Source organism: Nylanderia fulva, unplaced genomic scaffold, assembly GCF_048542155.1.
Source record: "Nylanderia fulva isolate GAGA-0341 unplaced genomic scaffold, ASM4854215v1 Scaffold110, whole genome shotgun sequence".
Lineage (NCBI taxonomy): Eukaryota > Metazoa > Arthropoda > Insecta > Hymenoptera > Formicidae > Nylanderia > Nylanderia fulva.
The window spans coordinates 212,654-239,000 of NW_028189303.1; the positions used below are offsets into that span (position 1 = coordinate 212,654).

Genomic DNA, 26,347 nt, shown 5'->3' on the forward strand with positions numbered 1-26,347 from the left:
ATGTACTCAAGTTCAATACGTACTTAAAAATCCGAGTCAAGTTTAATTAAATTTTATTTTCTCGGATTCAAATAACACTCGTAAGAAATAATATTTTATATGTATCTTGTACTTGCGAAGTAATTAAATTTAGAAATTGTATTTTTCAAATTTCAACTTTTGTAAAATTTGAAATAATACTTATAAACATTATTAAGTATTTATAAACACTATTAAATATTTATAAGTACTTAAGTACTTATTAAGGTGCCTTTTCATACGCAGCATGCTGCAGCAGCAAATCAGTCACGTGATCAAAATTTAGTAGAGCATATTTCTTTGTTCTCTTATTATTTCGAGGTTAAAATTACGATTTTTGCTTTTATATTTTCACAATAATCTATTTTATTCTTAAAATCCATTATTTAACTAATATAAGAATAACAATAATTAGAATCAACTAGTTGCGTGTTCTTTTGCTTTGCTGCCTTTGCTATTCTTTCAATTGAACTTCATCAATAGCAACAAACTGCTGCGGCAGTATGCTGTATATGAAATGATATCTTTTGTATTTAAATTAATACTTATTTCACACTTAAATTAATATATACTTATAATAAGTACCTAAGTACTTATAAATACTATTAAGTATTTACTATTAAGTATTTACTTGATAGTATTTATAGTATTTAATACTTAATAGTACTTATAAGTACTTAGATACTTGTTATAAATATGTATTAATTTAAGTGTGAAATAAATACTAATAAATACTTATTTATAAAGTATTTATGAATACTTTATAAGTACTTGTAAATACATGAAAGTACTATTAAGTACTTATAAGTATTAGTCTGATAAAAAGTACTATTAAATACTATTATAAGTACTTAATAAAATACTTTCTATCTCTATTAGTACTTATAATAGTATTTAATAGTACTTTTTATCGTAAAAAATCTTTTACAAGTAATATTCGAATTCTAAGATTTAAAAATTTACGACTCTTACACAATTCACTTATTTCTACAATTTTTCATATAAGCACTTATAAAAGATTCGAACATACTTGATCCAGGTTCGACTGTACTTGAAAGTATACTGTTCAATTTTATTACTTATAGAAATTTCGAATCTCATCCAGATTTGAGTCTACTTAAAAATACTTACATTTTTCAAAGAATTCGAAATTGTGCAAAAATAAATTTCAACCTATTTGTAAGAATACTCAATTCCATCGCTACATAGAGAGCATCTGGGGGGAAATCTTATACGCAAACTAAGGAAGAATCCTACAATCTAAAGTTTGCTTTAACGAGCTTATCGTTAACACTTTGACAGTGAGTGAAAACACACTGCGATAGATTAATTGGAAGTTTGAGCAAGTCTCAAACTTGCAATCGCTTGCGATAGCCACGCGGCCGCAACAAATTAATTAACATCAAGAGCGGGATCCGTTTGCAATCGAGCCTGCACTTATGCGGAGACGTTGCAGGATTTACGATGTCTATTAAAAGCTCCCTTTCGCTCTTTCTCTCCGTCTTTCTCTCAAGAAGGATCTGTTTGTACTCATAAACATGCGAAAAGCTCGGCGCATGCCAGCTGCCTCTTCGACCTTTAAATATTCTCTAGATAAGAGACCCCGAGCTCACGTCCGTGTAATTATGTGCAGTGTCGCGAAAAGTGTCGGTAATAAAGCGGGAATAATTCAGTAAGACGAGTGAATAAATGCGTGACACACATGTGTTTCTTGCCGCGGTTTCTTATCACAGTATTTTTTCTGATTTTACAATTTAATGGGCCGGAAAAATACTGATGAATTTAGACAAGACAGAGTCGCATTTAATTAATATTGATCAAATATGACTGTTGTTGGAAAGTCTTATAATTAAAATTAAAATTAGAAGACTAGAATGTAATTTCTAAGACGTACTTATATACATAATAATATTATATGCACATATGTCAGAAGAAAAATGTCTGTTTATGTAAATTCCTTAAATAATTTTTATAGAAATAAATTATATAATAAATTTATATATATAATCTATATAATAATAATTATTATTATTATATAATAATTATATATTTGTAAAAATAAATTATATAAATTTTATAATAAAGAAAAACAATTTTTTAGAGAAAAATCGTGTCGCAAAGCGATAGCGAAGAAATGATATTGTTGGGGGGCGTCGAGAAAACCCGCAAATTCCCAGGAATGTTGTCGCAGGTCAGGACAGACTATCGTATCGCCTTGGCCCATATGCTAACGGAGCGATGGCTAAACGTCGTCTCTCCTGCAGTGAGAGGCGAGATACCTGCAGAGTCGTTATTGTAACCCGAGGGGCATCAGTTAGAGTTAACGTATATAAAACGAGAGGAAAATTGCAAATTAAATGGAAGTTTTCGAACAATTTCGTTGGAGATCACATATGGTCGACTTTGTAAATATATAATACTACAATAGTTTACACAAAAATATATTTTTTTTTTTATTATTATTGCCACAATTTTCGTTAGCACGTCAGGTTTCCGAAATAATAGGTGAGGTTTAATATATGCAAAAAATGGTTTTTTTGTGAAAAAGATAATGTTATCTGAAAATTCTGATTAAATGTCATGAATGTCATTGTTTATCCCCTATAAAATGCATTTTTATTTCGTTATTTTACTCTAGACAAAAATTGATGGGGGAAAAATTAAGGGGGGAAAAATAATGGTAAAATTAATTTTGGAAAAAATATTTTTTTTTATTATTATTATTATCAGGTTTCCGAAATAATAGGTGAGGTTTAATATGCAAAAAATGGCTTTTTTGTGAAAAAGATTAATGTTATCTGGAAATTCTGATTAGATGTCATGAATCCCTTATAAAATGCATTTTTATTTCGTTATCTTACTCTAGACAAAAATTGATGGGGGATAAATAATGGTAAAATTAATTTTGAAAAAAATATTTTTTTTTTCCAAAAAATCTTATCCTCAGGAGTATTTCCATGTATATGAGAAGTGATTTCCAGCTTTAATCTTGAAAGATTAAAGATGTGAACATGGTTAAAACTAAAAAGTAATATATCGAAATAAAAAAGAATGCATTTTGTATAAGGGATAAACAATGTATTTACCATATTTGATCAGATTTTCCAGATAACATTAATCTTTTTTTTACAAAAAAACTTCAAATATAAAAAACCATTTTTTACATTAAACTCAATTATATTCAATTTTTTTGAAAATTTGATGTGTTAGTGAAATTTTATTTACGGCATTGTTTTCAGCTCAAAAATCTATAAGAAACACTTTGTACACTGAAAAATAAATTTATTGAATTCGAATAAATATTTATTTTGATACTGCCTTATAAATTATTTATTTAAAACTATTAATAATATTGATTTGATGTGAAAAAATATTTATTTGATGTATGAAAATTCTTTTAAAAACAGACATTTGTTTCAAATAAATGATTTATAAATCAGTATTGAAATAAATATTTATTAATTTTATAATTCTTTCTCAGTTGTATATGGTTTAAAATAATTTATGGCTGTGTCAACTAGTATTATGATATTCTGTTCTATGATTATACTATAATGTATTTTTATTAGTCTGTTTATCTCTAAGAGAAAATGTAAGCTAAGAAATTCCTTTATCAGAGTGGCATAATGGTTTTCTACTGATTGTGAGAGAAAAATCCCAGACATGTTCCGATAAGATTCTGATTTGAATTTTTTTTCATCTTTTTTTATATTTTTTATATTTTATTTCTTATGAAAAAATAAAAAGATTTTTATTTTGTAAATTTATATTTTGATTGGCTGCACGGATTGATAAATCCTTTTCTGCAATTAAAGTATTAATTCCAAATAATAAACAATCTATATTGTCAATGAATAGATTTATAGTCGAATCTAACTTTTCGATCGATAACGAAATCTCGTCACGTGCGAGATTTCGAAATGAGCGCATAATCTGCGATTTTATATACCTTTGCATTGCGCATTCTAACTCGAACACTGGACGCATTGTGCTTATTTACGACAGAACGAAGCCTATAAATGCATTCTGTGAGATTCACAATGCACAAAGCGCAATAATGGCGTCCGACTGGGATGTCACGTTTCTGAATTTTGTATTCTTTTTTTTTTATTTGTCGCACGCACGATTTCAAACAAGATATACCATATATATATATATATGTATTCGAATATATTTTTATTCTTTCTCAAATTTTATTTATTTTTTATTTGCTTATTTATTTGATTAATTGACTCTTGACAATCGTTTGGATGTGATTTTATTTAGTAGGAAGAGAAACTAGAGAGTGAAAGGAAAATTAAATAGAATGCTAGAATGTAAAAAAATTGATGAAAATATATCTTTATATAAAGAATCTTTTATAGAAGAACGAAGATAATATTTTACATTTTGCTTTTACGGTTGTTTCACAATTATTCGAAATCGATTGTACGGTCTCAACTTTTTATGCTGTAATATCAAAAAATTAGGTCGTAATATTTGTTAAATTTTTTAATAATGTAACGGAATTTCGTGGCATTTTATTGAAATAATGTAGCTTCATGTACGCATCAACTTTTCTACGTAGCTTCTAAAAATTATAATTTAACATATCTTGTTTGATAACATAAAAATATTATATAATATGGAATGCAAAAAAGGGAGAAATAAATCAATTCAATTGTTATTTGAAATAAAAAATGTTCGAAGAATTTTTTTCTTAAAATTGAGTACTAAATTTATGTAGAATAAAATAATTAATTTGCGTAGAGAAAAGTTCAAATCTTGATAATAATAATAATAATAATAATAATATAAAAATAATATAATACAATAATATGAAAAACTAAAATATAAAATTAAATAAGAATAAATTTAAAGTTGAAACTTTGCTGAAAAAAATTACTTAAGGGAATTCTAAGCGTTCTTGAGAAATCTGTTGTTTTTTTCCTGTTTTACCGACAAAATGTGAGGTTAGATAAACTATAAATCTATTTATTAGTTATACGAATTGTTTTTTACCTGAAATTAGACCAGAGCGGATTTGGCATTGGATAAAGGAATATAAGTGAATGTTTAGATATCAATTTGGAAGTCTAGTAAACGAGAATAGTTCATTCTACATTTTCGTGCACCAACCTTATTTTATCGATAAAACAGGAAAAAACAACAGACTTCTCAATTATCGTTTAGGATCCCCTTAAGTATTTACTTTTCAATATATTCTCAAAATATTTCCATTTTACATTATCTTCACTATAATATTATACAATATTTTTATTATATTTGTATTTATCCTCTTTTTTTCAATTTGTTTCTTCCAATATCGTTTTGTTATCATCATTACTATCTTGCTCGCTCGTCATCTTCTCGTTTGTCCCTTCCGAGTTGGGTATATATAGTAATACAGAAATGTAGGATCAATAGGGGTGCAGGGTGTGGGAGTCACCCCAACGCTATTCCGTGACTCATATAATGCACACTTGTTCGAGCCCATAATAGTTCGCTTCGTGCGCGACTCTTAATGCTTTCAAACTATTTTTACGATTTTTACCATTTTTTTCTCCGTAAAAACCCTTACAATCCGTTTCTGCTACAAACGCGAATTTTAGCAGAATCTAGAACATAGAAAATAATCGGAAAATAAAAGAAAGTCCTCCGAAGAGGCTGGATTTTTCTATATGCGCTTTTATGTATTTTATACTTGTAAATTTTCGAATTTTTAGAAAACATTTGATACTTATCGCTAGAAAAGAGGAAATAAAAGTAATTTATCTTCAAAAACGGAAATGAATGTATTTTTGGAATCTTTAGAATATAGTAAAGAAATGTGATAATTTTTATTTATTCCAAATTTCTTCTTTTAATTTTTTTAAAGATTTTTCAATTATTATTACATATTTATATTTATGCTGTAACATGTACAAAACATTATAAATTATATATATATATATATATATATATATATATATATATATATATAAGACCTACTTTTCAATAATATTTTATGTTCTAAATAAAAATACAAAAAATGTATTGTTTGATTCCGATGTCGTTCTTTTACTGACGCACCTTTTTGAAGAAGGTCGCACTGCGATGAGTCACAGCTCGTCGATGTGTTTTCCCATATCGACCTGCGACATAAACAAAAAACGCAGGACAAAGCCTCGAATTCGCGAGGATAACACCCTAAGATCGATTCGGCATAATGGAGTAATTTAATTTGTTTCTTTATCGAATCGTTTAGCGTGATCGATTCTACTTGGAAGCGACGATGACGTTGTCGTCCGATGAATAATGACTGTCGTCATCATGCACTCTCGCTCGATACTGTCCAAACACAATTATTTTTATGTCAGGGGGGTTGAAATCGCTATAATTTCCATGGTTTCAGATTTCGATCTTATAGACACATAATATAAAAATGATCGCTTCGTTCGTTCATATGCGCAAATATTTGAAGAATCGATTGAATTATGTTACGAGGAAGGATTGAGATTATATTATAAAAGTATAAAGCGAATATTTATTATATATTTATATTTAAAAAAAATAAAAATATATATTAATGAAAACATAAAAATATGTCGTAATTATTTTTCGAATATAGAAAGAAAATGGTTTAATATTTTCTTTGGATTTGAAGATACTAAAAAGATTAAAAAGCAAATTAAATAGAAAAATATAATTTCCTCAATTTTTTTCTAGAATTATTAATGTTTTGTAATTTTTTAATTATTTATTTACACATATTTCTTTTTTTTATATGATAAATATTATAGCTAATATTAGTTATGAAATAAATCTTTAATCGTGTATAATTATATGAATTTTTGAAATGCTTTAGAATTGAAAGAATAATGCAATATATATATATATAAGAAATAAAGAGGAATTTTTTATTTTATTAATTTAATTTAATTTAGCTCAAGTACATTGATTAGGTTTGACATATTTCTCGTATCTCAGAGATATTTCTCTCAATATTCTGTGACCTTGTAGATACATTCCCTTGTCGAACGGTCCCTATAGTTTGCTTCAAGTATGCGATACGCTCCGCAATCAACAGCGGCGTGTTATCGGTGCTCGCGAGGCAAAATATCCTAAGGAAAAACGGAATCTATATAATAATTCCGATTCGAGATATATCGACGGGCAAAGCCGATCGGTGATTGCGCACGTGTGTGTTCGAAAGCCGACTATACGATCACCTGCGCTACCAGTTCTCCGTTATTTCGTTGCAAATTACTTGCCGAGCCACGAGCCGAGTTATACAGTTATCACAATGAGAAAGTTGTTCCGAGATCCGAGACGTAGAGACGCACGAATGACTCCGATCCGCGAGTGCGATTCGAATAAATACCGTATCGATCTCGTGGAGGAGGAACGAGGAAGAAAATTATTGCGTAAAATGCGAGACGAATCTACTAAGGGGATGCTGACTCTGTCTGCAAAAAAAAAACAAGAAAGTTGAATGAAGACAGTTTTCTTATTGGTCTTCCGCATCATGTCGTATTACCGATAAGAAAACTAATTATTTAACTTTCTTGATTTTTTTATACATATATAGGAGTCCAGATTTGTTATTACTTTAATTCGAGAAAAGGATTTTTCATTCTGTATAGTCAATGAGTAGTTGGATAAAAATAATATTTGTCAATAAAACACACAGCGTCGAATTAGTTCTATTTTATCGACTGAAATGTGAGGTTAGATTTGACTATAAATCTATTTATTGGCTATACTGATTGTTTATTATCAGAAATCATAAGCTAACGCGGTTTGTTAACATTAATACTTTAATTGTGGAAAAGGATTTATCAATTTTTATAGCCAGTCAAAATATAAATAAAAAATAAAAATTTTTCAAGGGGATCCTAAATGCCGTCCTGTTTTTATCGATAAAACATTATTTTGTGTTTCAAAAAACTTTTTTTTTTTGTTTTTTACATAGGTTCGCGCTTTGTTTCTATTTATGCACTCAAATTGCTATTTATGCGTCGAATTAGTTCTATTTTATCGACCGAAAAATGAGATTAGATTCGACTATAAATCTATTTATTGGCTATACAGATTGTTTATTATCTGAAATCATAAGCTAACGCGGTTTGTTAACATTAATACTTTAATTGTAGAAAAGGATTTATCGATTTTTATAGCCAGTCAAAATATAAATAAAAAATAAAAATTTTTCAAGGGGATCCTAAAGACCGTCCTGTTTTTATCGATAAAACATCATTTTGTGTTCCAAAAAACATCATTTTTTTTATTTTTTACATAGGTTCGCGCTTTGTTTCTATTTATGCACTTTAATCGGGGAAAAGTATTTATTATTTTATTTAACCAATAAAAAGAAAAGGATGAGCAAAAATATTTTATCGATAAAACAAAACAAAATTTAGATTCCCTTAAAATAGGACATCCTATACATACATACATGTATACATAATATGTACATATATGGTACATGTGTAGTGCTCGAAAGCTTGACGTTACCTGATCCTATATAAACTATTGACATGAATATCAGCTATCTTGATATATTAAATATTTATAGAATTATATATCTTACAAGATTTTACGCGTAAATGTCAACAATATAACATTTTTATTCTTAACATTATTTTTAAAATAATTATTTAATCGAAAGCTTAGCGCATCATCAATTTTATAGATACTTATTGTACAAAAAATTAATCTTGATATGGATTATCTTTAAATTATCTCAGATTACCGAATACTACCATAGATTACCTAATACTACCTTAGATTATCTAATACTACCTCAGATTACTTAAGATTACCAAATATTATATCAAATTACCCAAGATTACCTTAGAATCAGGATGACCGTCTATCTATACAAGCAAAAGAAGGGATACGTTTCTTTAAAAATAGAGAAAAAATGTATTACTGTACCTAAAGTCGGCACCTCATTTTTTAGAAAAAAATTTTTTAAGGTCTGAGTGCACCTCGAAGAGTTCTAAGGTTCCTTATTAATTTTAAAAGTAGTTCTGGAACCAAAAAACTATTGATAAATGTGGAAGATGCTAAAAATGCTTAAAACAATGAAAGCTTTAAATCAGCGGTAACATTAAAAGTATTTCGTTATATTAGAATTTCTGTTAGAACTCTTGAGGTGTGCTGCTATCCAGAATTCTCAACAGAAGTGAGAGTTAAAATAAAATTAATTTTGTGAAAACTTAAGTGTCAAATTCACAGAGGTGAAAAATATGTCGCTTGTTGTTGACGACACTTATTCTTCGAATTAAATTATATCTTCCAAATATAATGCTGGGAACGTTGAAATTAGTTGACATTCAAGTGTCTCAGTCATTGTTTGCATATAATCGAAGTAAGACATACATTTCTCTCGTCGCGAGAAAACGTTCAATTTAAATATATTTCCTTCGAATTATATTTTATTTTGTAAGTACAATGAAATATCAAACTAATTTCGTTTTTAAGTTTTGTGAAAAACTTATTAGAGCATGCAAATAATATAAAAAAATGTGTAGTTTATTTATTATATACGGGAAAAGATTCAATTCATTATTGATTTTTACACAGCTGAAAAATTTGTGTCAAATTTAACAGATATCACATGTCCCAAAAATGTCTCTACAGAAATGTTTGTGTTAATTTAACATAATATGGATATGTTAAATAGAGACGCAGATACTGTATTAATATTTTAACACAAAATAAATGCAAAACTTCAAGTAATTATCTTTAAGTAAAATAAATTTTATGTAAAATTAACAGTTTTAATGCAAAAATTAACTAAAAATATGTCAATTTTAGATTTTATCGTTCATATTTGTATTATAAAATAAAAAATCAACATTTTTTTCTAAATTTTTACAGATAAATCTTGTTATTAATAAAACAGAACATATTTATTATGTAAAATTAAAAATAGATGCATTTTGTTATTTTTACATCTTTTTTCAGTTGTTTTAATAATTTTACATTTAAGTTCAATTAACACAACAGCAATATATGTTAAATTAACACATGAATATGTTAAATATTTAATACAAAAACTTGAACAGAGGAATCGTTTTTAACAAGAAAAACACAAATTTTCCTACTGTGTAAATACATATTGAAGATAAGTGATTAAAAGAGCAAGATAAAAATTTAAGTACACAATAGATCTACATGGATTTATTTCTTTTTTTTTCTTTCCTCCGTAGATTATATTAATAACAGAAATAATAGAAATTAGAAATGGATCAAATGAGGAGAAAAATGAAAAAACATCTCGCACTAAGTAATAGGCTCGAGAGAGCTGCGAAAAAAGTTCTAAAAAATAAAATGCCTAGGAACCAAGCGAGAAAGAAATACCGACTTACTTTCTTTATTTTAAGGAAAAAAATTTTAATTAAAAAACGTAAAGAACAATTTTATAAAAGAAAATCCAAATTCGATTCAGCGATCGAAACAAATATTGAAGGAGGTTCTGCTTCGCACTCCAAAGCTGCAAGCAATCATGAAATATACGACGAAATAATAAATCCTTGCAAGAAGAGGCTGACATACTTACAAGAGGAATCGCTTTTGAATGATTTGAAAACGTGGAGATGCGAAACACGGGAAAATTATTGTACCTGTCAACTTTGCGCCCTCGAAAAATTATCAACGCTTGCTTGCGAGTTAGCTCGACGTGAAAACATATGTAAATCTTGGATTAAACATAAACGGCCGAATAATAACTGGTTGACAGAATTCGAAATGAGGCACAGCGAGGAAATTTCCCGTTTCAAGTCTTTTAAAAGATGTTGGAGGAACCAGACGGTTGTGGAGTTTAGATTTTCCAAAGCAAAAATATCGATTGTATCGTGAATCAAATATGACATGTAAAGTCTCGGAATGTAACAGGCATTGCATTTCGAATTTAAATCCATGGATTTAACAGTAACTTTGTGTAAAACAATATTTGTAAAAGAATTTTAGCAAAACAATACTTATGTATATACATACATATATCAATCTTAAATCTTTATACATATACGGCAATATATTGTATATATTATGATATATATGTGTATGTGTATATGTATAAATTTGTTTACAAAAGATTATCACACTGTAAATATTATAAAATTCTCATATCTACATATGATCGAAATGATTATAAAAATTTTAGGGCTAGTTCAACAAAAATCTCTAATTACTTTTTTTCAAGAAAATCTGTAAAGTATTATAATAAGGAAATTTATTAGTTTTTTATTGTATACGTAAATGTGATTTTAAATTGACGATGATTTTTAAGTTAATTATAGTAAACCAAAATTAAGGCAATTTGATTGATATTTGTATATGTATACATATATTTATATGTATATATGTACATATTGATAAACACTACATATTAAGAATATGCTAGAAAAATTTCTGTAATTTTGATATTTTATAATATAAGAATTTTTACTTAAAAAAATAATTATATAGAAAACAATATATAATGTCACGAGTTTTGAGATATCACATAACATAATTTTTTCCGAACTATTTACAATGATAATATAAATATGTATATATTTATAGAGATAAAGATTTTTCTATGATTTTTTAATGAATACTTTTTTTCAATAACATTAATTAAAAGAAATGGCTGTTTGATATTTATACATATTATTTTTTATTTTAATTTTATTAAATAAGAATATTTTTTATATTTTATAAAATCCGATATGCTCTTTAATTAGTTTCATTGTGTGACAATTAAACACTTAACAATAAATAAACTTTCATCATGATTTGCACAAAGTTTTCAATCATAATGCATCGATAACTGAAACATAATTTTAAAAAACACGTTTTTTTCAATTGATTTTTTAAATACAGCTTATATGAGAGGAAAATAAGCTTAAGGAAGCTAATTTTCCTGTATATCTATTAATATTATATAAATATTGTTTACAATTTCTTGCATTTTATGTAAATCTTTTCTTACAGCTGTAAAAATTATATATTATTTGTATATTATAATATAAAGAAAGACAGATTTTAACGCATTGCAATTCTTCAAATACAAACCATTATTTTACTTTCTCATTTATTCTATAAGAATCCAAATATTTATTTAAATTTTTTTTAAATTTAATATATGCGTATATAGCTAAAACTAACCTGTAAGCATACAAACAAGACAGGAAATTCTGTATTTCAGGATAGGTCCGGAGATGATTATCTCATTATTTATACAGAGAGTCTCAATTTTATCTCATTTTTTACGTCAGTTTGTTCACGGTTGAGTGAAGAGAAAAATCTTCGATACGACTTCCTCCTTCCATTTAACGCCGTTTGAACCGCAAATCGCGCACACGTGATTCAGGTATTCCGGTCGAGATCTTGTCCTTTTTTTCTTCTCCTCGCGCCATAAGGTAGCTGTAAGATACGAGACGTCGCGAGAGAAGATGAAGAAGGACGCGCTTGTATGACCGTGTATGACCGTAAGAAGCCACGTGGCCCTTGAATGGCGGCTCATTGGAAATGAAAGTAACGCGAGTTTCAAATACCAGTCTTATGGACGAAGGATTTTGCCTCTCTCTCTCTCGCTTCCCCTTCCTTTTCCCCTCTTGTAATGGCTTGATTTATCCTTAAGGAGATGACGGACTGACGGTCAAACTTCGATAGGTTAGCACCACACATAACCGCAAATATATGCATGAAAATTTATTAATATATAACTTTTTTATTAAATTTGTAATCTCACTTCTAATTGTGCATTAATATTCTTTCATGTTATCCCTATTGCGCGAGCTATATCTTATGCACAGACAAACTGCAGAACTTTTTTTATTAAATAAGTATTTTACGAACTGGCACAAAAGAAATCGATAACAAAACTGTAATTTTTCATTTTTATATGATTTATATATAGAATTATAACTAGCGCGGTCCGTTTTTTTTAAGTACTTTAATCGTGGATCCCCTTAAGGGGATGCTGCCGTTGTTCTGTTTTACCGACTATAAGTTAGGTTAGGTTTACTTTTTATTGAATATACAGATTGAAAAATCCTCCACAATGAAAGTACTGATAATAATGAATGGGGAGCGCTGTCTAACTAATTTTTGCTGTTTTATGCCTCGACATCGATTCCGCGTGCAAATATACCTACATAATTCATTCAAGTACGAATCTTTTGATACAGGCGTTTAATCTCATTTTTATTATTTCTGTATTCTTTCATGTCATCTCTATTGGGAGCGCCATATTTTGTGCACAAATAAACTGCATAACTTTTGTATTAAATAAGTATTGTTATGAGCTGATGCAAAAGGCCAATAAAAACTGTAATTTTTTAACTTTTATTGTTTTTTATACGAAATTACAGCGCTCCCCGTTTATTATTATCAGTATTTTAATTGTGGAGGATTTTTTAATCTGTATAGCTAATAAAAAGAAAAGCCCTTGAACTCAAAGTCAGTTAAGTAAAACAGTCATGTTCAGCATCCCATTAAGAGGATCCTAAACACCATCCTATTTTATCGATAAAACATCGTTTTTTGCACTCTTTTCTCTTCTTTTTTTTTTTATTTAGAAATTAAAATTTTTTTTGGTTTTAATTTAAACCCGATAAGTTCTCGCTTTGTTTTCATATGTACTCTAATTGTGACATCTGATCAGAATTTCCAGTTAACTTTAACCTTTTTCACATAAAAAAAATTTTAAATATTACAAAAAAGCTATAATATTTTTTGCATATCAAACTTCAATTATTTCGGAAACTTGAAATTAGTTTGTGGCATCGTTTTAAGCATCAAAAAATCAAAAGTTTTATTAAATTAATTTCATTTAAAACTTACTTTAATTAAGTTTATAAAGTTATTTATTAATAAAAAATAATAAAAATAATTTTCATATGAAGAAATATATGGGAAAGCGAAATATAAGCTTCGTCTGTATGCTTTGCCTGAGAAAACTGAATGATAATATGTCCAGTTTCACTTTTCGTGCCGAATCGCTAAACGGTACTCAGAAATCTTTCCGCGCGCGTTGCTTGCGAAATTCTTCATTGTCCCGCGGTAGCGATAGAGAAGAAGGAAACGGAGGAGGAAAGAGAGAGAGAGAGAAAACGAGGGGCGTATGTGTGCCAAGAGGTTTTTCTCAGTCGTCGACCGCGATAGATACGGTCGGATTGTTCATTTGACGGAGAAAAATTCACACTCTTGCCAGGCGAAATCGACACCTTAGACAAAACTTTTTTTAAATAAGTAATAATTTCGTCCTTGAAAAAAAATTATTAAAATTTCTCTTATTTATTTAAATGAGATATTTATTTCTTATCCTACATTCTCTTTGAATATCATTGTGTGCTATATAAGAAATAAAATTTAATTTTAATTTTTTTAATTTTTAAATTTTTGTTTTAAACATCTTGAAACATTTTTTATATAAATCTAGTTTTATATATAAATTGATATATATATATATATATACATATATATATATATATATATATATATATATATATTAGTATATATTTAAAACCATTGAGAATAAATGTATATTTTATTTTATATATCTTTTTTGTAAATAAAAAAAAATGTTCTAGCATTATAATAATTTTGAATATTAATGTTTATTATTTCCTTTGTGTTTTCAGGATCAATTCGAGAATCTGTCCCTACACACGCAAAAAGGGATAGAGTTTCTCGAAAGGTATGGCCACTTCATACGCGATCGGTGTGCAATCGAGTTTGAATATGCAGCAAAACTCAGGTAAGAGATGCAACATTTTATTTTATTTTTATTAAGGATAATTCAGAAATAATTGAGGATTATAAAAAAGTAGAAAATATTTAGATATTCATGAATCAACAATAATAAATACAAATAATAGATAGATTTTTAATAATACTAATTGTTGTATTTAATTTTTTATCTATTAATTTATAAAATTTTTATATTTTATATTATATTTTTTTATATTATATTTTTATATATATTATATTATTATTTTATTATTATGTTATACTTTTTGTATTATATTAATAATATAGATTTATGCATACAGGGTGTTCTATTTTAAATAATGGATTAATATATTTGAAAAATAAAAGCTATCAAAAGTGTTTTATACAAAAGTTATTGGATTGCGAGGGGGACATCTGATGGTGTCCTTGACTTTGACCTAGAAGTCAAATTTGAAGGTCATTAGAAGGTCAAATTTGTTTCCAAGTTTTCCAAAACACTATAATAAAGTTCATTTTCATTAAGTATTTTCCGAGTATTTTATGAGACTGTATATATATTTTACATTTTATAAAAATACGAAAAAATTGAAGAAAGACGAGAGGAGAAACCGATATTCTATTTGGAAAATAATTTGACGCGAAGAGATATATGACTGACAGCAGGTGCACGCGGGGTCACTCGATTTCGCTTTTATGCACCTTGCATGTACCCCGTCCCGATGCATTCGTGTTCGTGCATACTGCTCCTTTTTCCTCGGATAAACCTCGACGAAGGGTGCAGACATCCAAGGTGAACGATTTCAATGGGACATCCTGTATAACGAGCGTGTCTCACGCATCCCTCGCGATGGGTTCAGGGACGTGGCGAGATATACAGGGTGTTCTATTTTAATGTCCCACATAAGATGGTGCCATTAGTTTGACCTTGAGTAGTTGCTTGAAAGTCACGTGAAGGTCACCTTCCATTTTTTAAATGGAATCACTTATTTTTTATTGCACATTCTTGTAGCTGATGTCGAGAGCTTTCCGAAACACTATAATAAAACATTTTTTTATTAAGTACTTTCTGAGTTATAAAGGTTCGAAGTTGAAAGTCACGTAAAGGTCACTATCAATTTCTTTATTATGAACCCCTATTTTTTATTTTATATTCTTACAGTTTATCTCGAAAGTTTTCCAAAACTCTATAATAAAGTATTTTTTCATTAAGTACTTTTTGAGTTATAAAGGTTCGAAGTTAACAATTTTTTAACATAAAATGTAAAATATTTAGTTTTCGGTAATCGTACCTGTCCCCCTCGAAACCATACAACTTTTGTCTGAAATATTTTCTTTTACAATAAAAAATAAAAAAGTTGTTTGGGGTGGGACATTAAAATGGGACACCCTGTACATATAGTTGGTATAATATTGTATTAAAGAGGTCCCTTGTCCGCGCTCCGTGAATGCCGTCCACTGTGGTCGCACTTTTGTTTATCGGGTGTCTCGAAATCCATTCGTTCTTCCACTCTTAATTACTGCATTTTGCATCACGCTTAATTACTTCGCCGCAGGTTTCCTCCGGTGCTGATTGTAGGGTGTAAAATATATACAAAATTGCCTTTGTATGCATTATTAAGTCACACACTTTGTAATTAAATAATAGAAAAAAATAATGCAAATCGGGATCGAAAATAAGTAATTTTTAACGAAAAAGAGGAGTTCGTACAGCGCTCGGCTCTTAATTAATTAGCTTAAAAAAATTATAGAAGTATAATTGGAACAAAATTTGTCAAGGCAGAAATATTTTTTATTTTACTTTTTTCAATGCAATTTATATTATTTCTATTAATTAATTTATTATTCATTAATTTATATTAATTAATTTATATTATCATGTATGGTATATCTTCTTTCAAGGAAAGGATTTTAAAAAATTTAGATATTAAAATATAATTAATTATGTCACATAATAAAATAGTTATATTAATTTATAAGTTGTATAAATACATTTAAGTTACAACTTTTTATATTTAATGAGAAAATATGTATTATTCTACAGAATCATTCTGAGTTGATTCTTATTAAAATATCTAACAATAAGTCAGGAAAGTTCCTCCGAATTAGTTTACAAATTAAAAAATATATAATTAGAAATATTTATTATGAGTTATATACTGTAAAAAAATATGTAAAATTACATTTATTATTTATATAATTTTACATATTTTTTACAGTATACTAAACAATTTTTATTCGCGAAGAGATAAATCATTCTCTTATTGCCTCTTGTTCATTTTCTTCAAAATTTTTTTCTTGAAATCTTCGCGCAGCTTTGCTGCATCAAGGTTGCAGGAGATTCATCGCGATATAATGTATTTATAGTCCGACGTGTATATAGCACATCGTAAAAATTAAAACGGCACGCCCCCGGATTCCGTTTAATTCGCGAGTTACGATCGAAAATAATTTCCCGCGCTCTCGCGATCTGATATATTTCTCCGATTATTATTGCGACACGCGTACGATTCGTGATTTAACTCGTTGATGCACCTCGATGGGTAGGAACATGCATTGTAAATTTCTGAATACGTATATGAACAGCTTTCCCCGTAAAAGAAATCGGGCGAAAACGTGTGAAAACTGTAAAATTGACAGCTGTTCAAGAGATGATATACTATACAATTTATAATATTTTATTAAATAATAAAATGTGTAATAAATATAGTATGATAATTTATTATTTACTATAATATACAATAATATATGTGTATATGTATTAATAATGTTTCTTTATTTGATAAAAAATCACAATATGTTTTTTATAGAATATTTTTATCATAAATATTTAATTCTAAAAATATTGATTTATTATTATGTATATTTTTAGCACTTATCAAATAATTTTTTAGTAATCTAAATTTTAATATGTATATAAAACTTGCAGATAAGATGACATAATGAGATTAAAACATATTGTTATTATTTATTTGCATTAGAAATTATCGATATTTTTTTAAAGAAAAAACTAACTCTAAATTTAAAAAATTAAGAAAAACGCAAAACACTTTCGACAGATCCACACATTTCCCAATTGTTTAACAGTTCCTAATAATTATATAAGGCTTCCCAGTAATAAGCCGCGACATCATTTCATCTCCGTGAGAATAGCAACCAACCAGGTGCACAAATAATTTTCTTTTTTTATTGCAGACGTCTCGTGAAGAGTTATCAACCGAAGAAGAAGGAGGAGGAGGATTATCAGTAAGTATATGAAGCTCATACATATATTCTCTCTCTTTTCTTCTCTTCTCGAGTTACCAGCCGATTTCAGATTCTCATCAAGTATATGTATATAAAACATCAAAGAGTAACAAACATATTCAAATTATCCAGTCTGGATGTAATTTATCCATCAATCCCGTGGGCGATTTCAATATATGTATGTATACACATATTCATTGCTCTTTGATATTTTGTATACAGACTCTATCTAAGATTGGTCGAGAACTTTGATAGGCGGAAATAGATAGGTACTATATCGTGACATACAAAAGTAATATCGAAACACACGAGTATCAAAACAACGTATCTCGTGTATGAATATTTCGTCGCTACGAAACTCTTCTATGCAGACTTTTTTAATTCGTTGCGAGTTCCGCGAAATCATAATTCATTAATTTTCTAACTCGGCGCATAGAATGCGTACCATGCTAATAATTAAGAACTTGCTTAGGTCAAGGTTCAAATAAGAATTGCGTAATTGAGGAAGCACAAAGTCGGAGGATTCAAGTTTGAAATGAAATCAAGTTTAATATGCACTTAAAAATCCGAGTCGAATCCAAGAATCAAGTTTTTAGGATTCGAAGAAATAATTATTTCATATATTGTACTTTTACGAAATAATCGAATCTAGAATAGTTTTATATTTGAATTTTAGATCGAGTACCTGCAAGGTTTGAAATAAGTATTATTAAAATTTCTAAGTACTTAAGTGCTATAAATACTATTTCAATAGAAAGTACTATTAAGTACTATTATAAATACTTATAATATTAGTACACAATATTAGTACTTATAATACAAGTACTTATAATATTATAATACTATAATTATATATATAAGTATCTAACAAGGGACATGTCACAACTGTCCGGAACCGATTTGATTCTCCTTGAAATATGTTGTTAAATACACAAATCTAAAAGACACGTATTTTTTTATACGTGCGCAATTTGAGTTTTAAGGGGTGAAACACCCCTTTAAAGAATAACGGTATTTTTCTTTAGGATCAAATATCTGCTAAACTATAAGAGATATAAAGAAAAAACGTACAACAAATTTTAATGGCTTGAAGAGTACTTTAAAGTTATATGAACAAAAATTTTTTTTTTTTTTTTTTTTTTTAAAAAACCCTCACCACCTAATTTTTTTTTTCAAAATTAAAAATTTTGTTTTACCTAATTTAAAGCTTATTTTTTTCCAAATTCAACCATGTGTAATAAAGTTATGTTACGAAATATCATTTTCGAAAATTAATTATAAACGCTCCCGTATATACGCTCATCCGTGCTATGTGCGTAAGTAATTACCGTCGAACAATAAAATATATAAAAAATGTTTTTGTATAATTCTTATTTATGTTTTCTATGTATTTATAACTGCGTATTGTGTATATTTAGATTTAAAAAAAAATTTTTAAATATAATTAATAAGAATTTTTTAAATATACCCCCTGCTTTCTTATTATTTCTTTAATATTTAATTTCTTCTATAAAAATTAAAAACAATTATATTTTATAATAAAATTATTTTTTAATTGAATCTTGCGAATACCAATGTCGCAATATTTGGCATAAACAAATTTTATATCTTACGTTAAATGAATCATAAGATAAGATTATGTGTACGTGTTCCAGATAAGTTATAATTTTTACAATAAAATCTTTAATACGTTAAAATAAATAATAAAATAAGATTATGTGATGACGTATTTCTGATAAGTTAATATAAATTGTTCATGTAGCAGCATAATTCTCACAGTCGGTGTAGTCTTTTCGTTGTAATAATATCTGTGTAAACTGTTCTTTTATTGCAATAGAAAGCAAAATATAACATCTTTGAATATGATTATCAATCCGCTTAACGTTGTTAGACTTTTATTGGTGTCAATAAATTCAATATATTTAACAGAAACGCCAGTAACTGAAGCAGAAGTGGAATTAAAGGAAAACATTAAAAAAATATTACTGGATAGCGTTTTTCATTATAATGGGGTGGAAGTAACGGAAGAAATATATCTCGATTATGAAGAACCTTATAAATTACATAGTTTTGAAATAATTGAAGATGACGAAGAAGCATGGCATGAAGATAGTTTAAATTCTCATCCTCATTGTTCAAATGATGATACAAATTTTGATAGTTCTTATAAAAGACGAGCTGTTGAGTATTGGCGATTTCGGGACACTGATGAAAACAGTAATGACAGAAAAAGGAATCGTCCTCTAAGAGTAGTACAAAATAAATTTAGAAGAGTTTCATCTGAACGTCAGTTAAGGCGATGGGAAGAACAAATACAATCAGGTGGAAGTCGTACAGAAAAATTATCTTACATCTCCAAATTTACACATGATAAATTTACTGCAGCTGTCGAATCAGGATTCATGGTTCATGATATTGATTTAAAAAGATGGGCTTTACAAGCTCAAGAAGAAATAGGAAATTTAAATCCTATATTTAAAGCATCTCACAGTTGGATAGCAAGATTTAAGAAGTCTCACCGAATTGTTTCAAGAAAAGTTACGAAGTTTGTCACTAGAAGAACATTAGAAGATTCTGCTGATTTGCAAAAATCAGCTGATGATTTTCTGGAAACAGTAAAACCTCTTATTGAACAGTTTGGATCTGAAAATATTTACAATTCAGATCAAAGTGGTTTCCAATTGGAACTTCACTCTGGAAGATCATTGTCTAACCAGGGAGAAAAGAAAGTAGAACGTGTCGTGCAATCCATATCATCAACAACCCATTCATATACGATACAACCAATAATATCCTGTAATGGCAATTTGTTGTCCCCTTTATTTATTGTATTAAAAGAAGCTAATGGTAAATTTGGACCAAGAGTACAAGAAAATTTATTTAAAGCAGAAAATGTTATTGTAAAAGCATCGAAATCTGGTAAAATGACATCAGGTATTTTCCTTTTATAATTACTTTTTTTAACAACCTTATTTTATTTAACAATTTAATAAGAGTCATAAAAAAACTATTAAATTAACATTTATATTTTGTACAGATCATTTTAAAATGTGGTTAGAAGAAGCTTATTTCGCAAACATTGGTCCTAATAGCGTTCTTCTTATCGATTCATGGACTGGACATTGCCCCAATATGATTTCGGATTTAACACCTCCTGGAACACATATTACTACTATGATAATACCGAAAGGAACTACAGGGAAAATACAACCATTAGATGTTTATGGATTCAGAATTTGGAAAAATTTTGCTAAAAGATTTTCAGATGCGGTTTTACTGTTGGAAAGTAATATAAACTTACATGAACGAAATAATATAATAAAATTGCAATCTTTGATACATAATCAATTGTCATCCCCACGATATCAAAACTTATTTAAATATTCGTGGTTTAAAAGTGGTTATACGAATGAAAGACCAGACGAATTCGAAAATCCAGTACACTTTAGTTTAGACGAAACTTTAACAAAATGTGATATCGAAGGTTGCAATAATATAGCTGTAGTAAGATGTTCTTGGTGCAAGAAGTCATTATGTTTGAAACATTTTTTTGTCGAATATCATTATTGTAATGTGTATAATGAGTGAATAATATAAAATGCAAATACATTTTTTAAAAAATCTAAATATACACAATACACAGTTATAAATACATAGAAAACATAAATAAGAATTATACAAAAACATTTTTTATATATTTTATTGTTCGACGGTAATTACTTACGCACATAGCACGGATGAGCGTATATACGGGAGCGTTTATAATTAATTTTCGAAAATGATATTTCGTAACATAACTTTATTACACATGGTTGAATTTGGAAAAAAATAAGCTTTAAATTAGGTAAAACAAAATTTTTAATTTTGAAAAAAAAAATTAGGTGGTGAGGGTTTTTTAAAAAAAAAAAAAAAAAAAAAAATTTTTGTTCATATAACTTTAAAGTACTCTTCAAGCCATTAAAATTTGTTGTACGTTTTTTCTTTATATCTCTTATAGTTTAGCAGATATTTGATCCTAAAGAAAAATACCGTTATTCTTTAAAGGGGTGTTTCACCCCTTAAAACTCAAATTGCGCACGTATAAAAAAATACGTGTCTTTTAGATTTGTGTATTTAACAACATATTTCAAGGAGAATCAAATCGGTTCCGGACAGTTGTGACATGTCCCTTGTAAGTACTATTTCAATAGAAAGTATCATTAGGAACTAGTAGAAGAGTTAAATACTTTCTACCGTAAAGAGAATCGAATCTTTAACAAATGGTACTCAAACTCTAAAATAAAAATGCATGATATTTTCTACATATACATAATGTAAAATTTCTCATATGTACTCATAAAAAATTTGAATATATTTGATCCAGGTTCGAATATACTTGAAAGTACTGCTTTTGTTTGCATCTTTGAGATACTTCTAAAGAGTTTGAATCTATCTAGGTTTGAGTCTACTTGACTGTACTAGTTTTTTTTTCTCTCGAAATAACTATAGAGTTCGAGAGAAACCATGTAACCAAATTCGAATCTACTTCTAAGTTACCTAGAAAGAAAATAAGAGCAGCCTCATTATTTAGTGTGGGAGGAATACTTTATAAGTTCAATAACTTTGCAAGACCCCTCCAAGTCACGTCCTTGCCCAGCACATGTCATGTGATACTACTAATCGACGTGGGTGGAGATTTAGGCTTCTCAGCTTCTTAGATTTTATGTTTTGGATCGGGAATTATTTTTTCCCTCTATGCGCAACGATTACGTTCAATTAACGCGGAAACACAATTATGTTAAACTCGGCCAGTGTTATCTATTCGATTTATCTATAATTAAGATAACCGTTTGCATGCATATACATGAAATGCAAATCCACATATAGGCTAGCTAAGTGAACATTTCTTTGCATGTTAAGCGATACAAGGAAATCTAGCGATTAAAAGGCGGTAGGAAGCAAATTCTTAAACAAACAAAATGCAGGACAAAGTTAAGAAAATAAGAAACCAATCTAAATATATCTAAAATATACTAATTATAAATCAGTCTAAATACACCAATCGATAAAATAGAGAAAAAAATAGAGATTTGAAATAAAAAAATGTGGAGACATAAATGGAAGACGAAGAAGGAGAAATGAAACCTGTACGTTCTTTTTCCTCAGGTACAGTCCTTGTCGGGCGTTCAAGCTGGAGCTGAACGAGGTGAACGACCAGGCCGGCCAGCGGGAGCTGATCGCAGAGAACCTCCAGGCTAATGTCCTGCGAGAACTCAATATTTTGGTGAAGGACTTCAAGGAGGATCGCAAAAAACATCTGCAGGAGGGCGCCAGACTGATGGCTACCCTGGCTGGCCAGATCGGGAACCTGGAACGGGCGAGGAAGGCCTACGAGAAGGCTTTCCGGGAAGCGGAACGCGCTGTGGAAAATTATCAGCGAGCGGACGCGGATCTCAATCTGTCAAGAGCAGAGGTAACAAGATTTTCTGTCCTCGAACCTCCTTTTCACGATTTTTTCTGAAAGCAGACTTCATCTTTGGAGGAATCCCAGAAAAACTTGAAGAGTTTAAGGCTTCTGACTCCTCGCCGACCATGTGACGTCAGAGGCGAGAAAACGCACGCTAAAAATTCTTAGATGCCATTTTAAGTACTTATATAAGTACTTATATACTTAATAATAACTTACGTACTTATAATAATACTATATAAGTACTTATATACTTAAGTACTTATATAAGTACTTAAGTACTTTTGTTACTATTAGTACTTATATGACAATTTAATACTGTAATATATAATTATAAAGTACTTATAAGTACTATTTTAATAGAAAGTATTATTAAGTGCTATTATAAGTATTTAAGTACTTATATTAAGTTATTTATAATATTATAATACTATAATTATAAGTATTATAAGTATATCCATTTTATAATAAAGATATTTTGATGAAACAACAGATAGAAACACGATAGATTTAGCATATTCTTAAAATACCTCGAAAATTATTACTCTTTATAATCAATCAACAGCTGTAAAATGCCCAATCTGTCTGGTCTTTACGCATGCACAGTCATTCCGCATGACAAAGTCTGATATCACGATTATTTCACGTTTATTGATTGATTGTCAAGGAGGAAGAATAATTTTCGAGGTATTTTGAAAGTGTGCTAAAGCCGCTTGAAATAGTATATATATATAGATAGATAGATAGATAGATAGATAGATAGATAGATAGATATTTTATTGAAATATCTTTATTTAAAAATATCTAAGAATTTTCAGCACTTGTGCTTTCTCGCCTCTGACGTCACAATCTAACATGGCTGCGGCGAGAACGCAGGGGCCTTAATAATAATTTTTTATAACGAGAGCATATATATGAAATCTTGAGGAATTTTTTTTTATAAAGATGAGTGTCAAAGTGTTATTAAAAATTATATTAATAAGGATATATTCTTTATGTTGGCGCTTGATAATAATGATCGATTCCTTCGCGATGATCAGGTGGAGAAGCAGAGGATGAATATGACCATGAAGACTCAGCAGAGCGAGGAGGCGAAAACGGAGTACGCGAATCAACTGCAAAAAACGAATGACATGCAGACGCAACACTACCACACGGCGATGCCGGAAGTGTTTCAGCATCTTCAGGTACTGTTTTGTCATAACTGTACGCAATTGCGTCCGTGGTTTTTTCTCTGTTACGCTTTATTATATCTTGTCTGTATTTTGCCATGATATTAATTATTTTAAAAAATATTCTTTATATCATTTCTTCATGTATTTTTTTATTATTGAATAAGGAAATGTTTCAAGAACACTGTCTGTTATTAATTATATATTTGACAGACTTGAAAATATAGATTTTTCAATATATTAGTTTTTTAATTATACAAATTATTTATAATTGTTTTGACTGTTCAGTCTTCTCAAGAGAGCTAATCAATTCTCATTTAAATTTAAATAGATAATATTTTATTATTTTATTTAATAGTAGATAATAATTTATTTTAAACTATTCTTAATTTATATATGATTTAGAAAGAACTATTAATTTGTTAATATATTAATATATTAATTAATTAATTAATTAATTAATTAATTAATCAATTAATTCATAATTTAATATAATTTATTATATAATAAAATTAAGTATAATTTTTATCAAATAATATAAATGTTTTCATCGGAGAAAAATGATGGCACTCTGCCATTCAGGCCAGAAGTGGTCTTAGCTTTATTGATCCTTGCATTTCTCAGTTCAGTTGATCGTCCTACATACGTGACATTTTTGCCTGCAGGAGTTGGACGAGAAGAGGATAAAGAATATGCGGAACTACATGATGAAGTCGGTGGAAATCGAGCGGGCGGTCGCGCCGATAATCGCTCAGTGCCTGGACGGTATCGAGAAGGCGGCGAACGAGATCAACGAGAAGGAGGACACGATGCTGGTGATCGAGCGTTACAAGAGCGGCTTCCAGCCGCCCGGGGATTTTCCCTTCGAGGATCTGTCGGTCGCGAAGAACTACGATAGCAACAGCCAGCTGGCCCAGCCTGTCATGCAGCCGATTCACAATCATCTTACGGTGAAGGGCACCGTTTCCGGTGGCAAAATTAAGAAGAGAGTCGGCCTCTTCGGCATCTTTAGCAGCAATAAGGTAGATATCCCTTCGCGTCTCTTCTTGGATCGCGAGATCTCGAATGGCATAGGATGTCCTGAAAAGAAAGAACGGCAATAATATAGCAAGTCAGGCTGGAACGTCCTTGATATTTATTAAGAGATATAAGCATATCTTTTGGAATATGGATATCCTGTGTTCGCGTTATCTTTAATTTTGAAGTCGTGGAGTCTGGGCGATATTTCACAATAATTTTTTTTATAGAATTACATTTGTTAATATATTAATATTATATTAATAATTTAATTGATTAATTTAATATAATTTATTAAATTAATAATTCATAGTTATACAGTTTTAAATTTTCCTAGAAAATCCTGAGAAATAATTTGATTATTTTTACAATTATGGAAGCCTAGAACTTGCACGACTCCAAAGAGAGAAGAGCTAATATTATAATCTACCTATTCATTGCATTCTCGAAGAGAAAAGGATAAACAGGAAATATTGCATAAATATTATTTATAGTGCATGCCCCAAAATTCTTCGAAATTCATTTTCCTATTTTTCCATTATTTATATTTTAATTTTATATATATATATATATATATATATATATATATATATATAATACTTGTGCACCTCTTTTATTCGCCGATAGGCCTGCAATTTATTTTTTTTTTTTTTTTTACGCACTCGAATTTCTATTGCGCATGTATATTTAGATTCCGCATTCTTTGAATTTTATGATTACTCGAAGCAATTCTCAAATTATTATTTATAAAGCGGATTTTCTC

The 26,347-nt window shown here is 28.7% G+C and overlaps 2 protein-coding genes across 6 annotated transcripts in view; both read left to right on the top strand.

Moving 5' to 3' along the window:
* The window catches only part of Cip4 (formin-binding protein 1-like Cip4), a 55,153-nt gene that overhangs the window by 19,718 nt on the left and 9,088 nt on the right, over window positions 1–26,347 (top strand). For all 5 annotated transcript variants that reach the window (XM_029313615.2, XM_029313616.2, XM_029313618.2 and 2 more), the window contains exons 2-6: window positions 14,616–14,731; window positions 17,899–17,949; window positions 23,095–23,401; window positions 24,436–24,582; window positions 25,233–25,589. In XM_029313615.2, the coding sequence (XP_029169448.1) occupies window positions 14,616–14,731; window positions 17,899–17,949; window positions 23,095–23,401; window positions 24,436–24,582; window positions 25,233–25,589 (978 nt within the window). The remainder of the gene's footprint in view (window positions 1–14,615; window positions 14,732–17,898; window positions 17,950–23,094; window positions 23,402–24,435; window positions 24,583–25,232; window positions 25,590–26,347) is intronic.
* Window positions 19,659–21,576, top strand: LOC146724925 (uncharacterized). Its single transcript, XM_085488037.1, has 2 exons — window positions 19,659–20,883; window positions 20,987–21,576. Exons 1-2 carry the CDS (start codon window positions 19,812–19,814, stop codon window positions 21,535–21,537), a joined length of 1,623 nt encoding a protein of 540 aa, XP_085344163.1. The 5' UTR covers window positions 19,659–19,811; the 3' UTR covers window positions 21,538–21,576.

Excerpts from the sequence above, each read along its gene's own strand:
- LOC146724925 (XM_085488037.1), top strand. The coding sequence starts at position 19,812 with ATGATTATCAATCCGCTTAACGTTGTTAGACTTTTATTGGTGTCAATA. Across the intron at positions 20,884-20,986 it reads ATCTGGTAAAATGACATCAG|ATCATTTTAAAATGTGGTTA; the intron begins GTATTTTCCTTT and ends TATTTTGTACAG.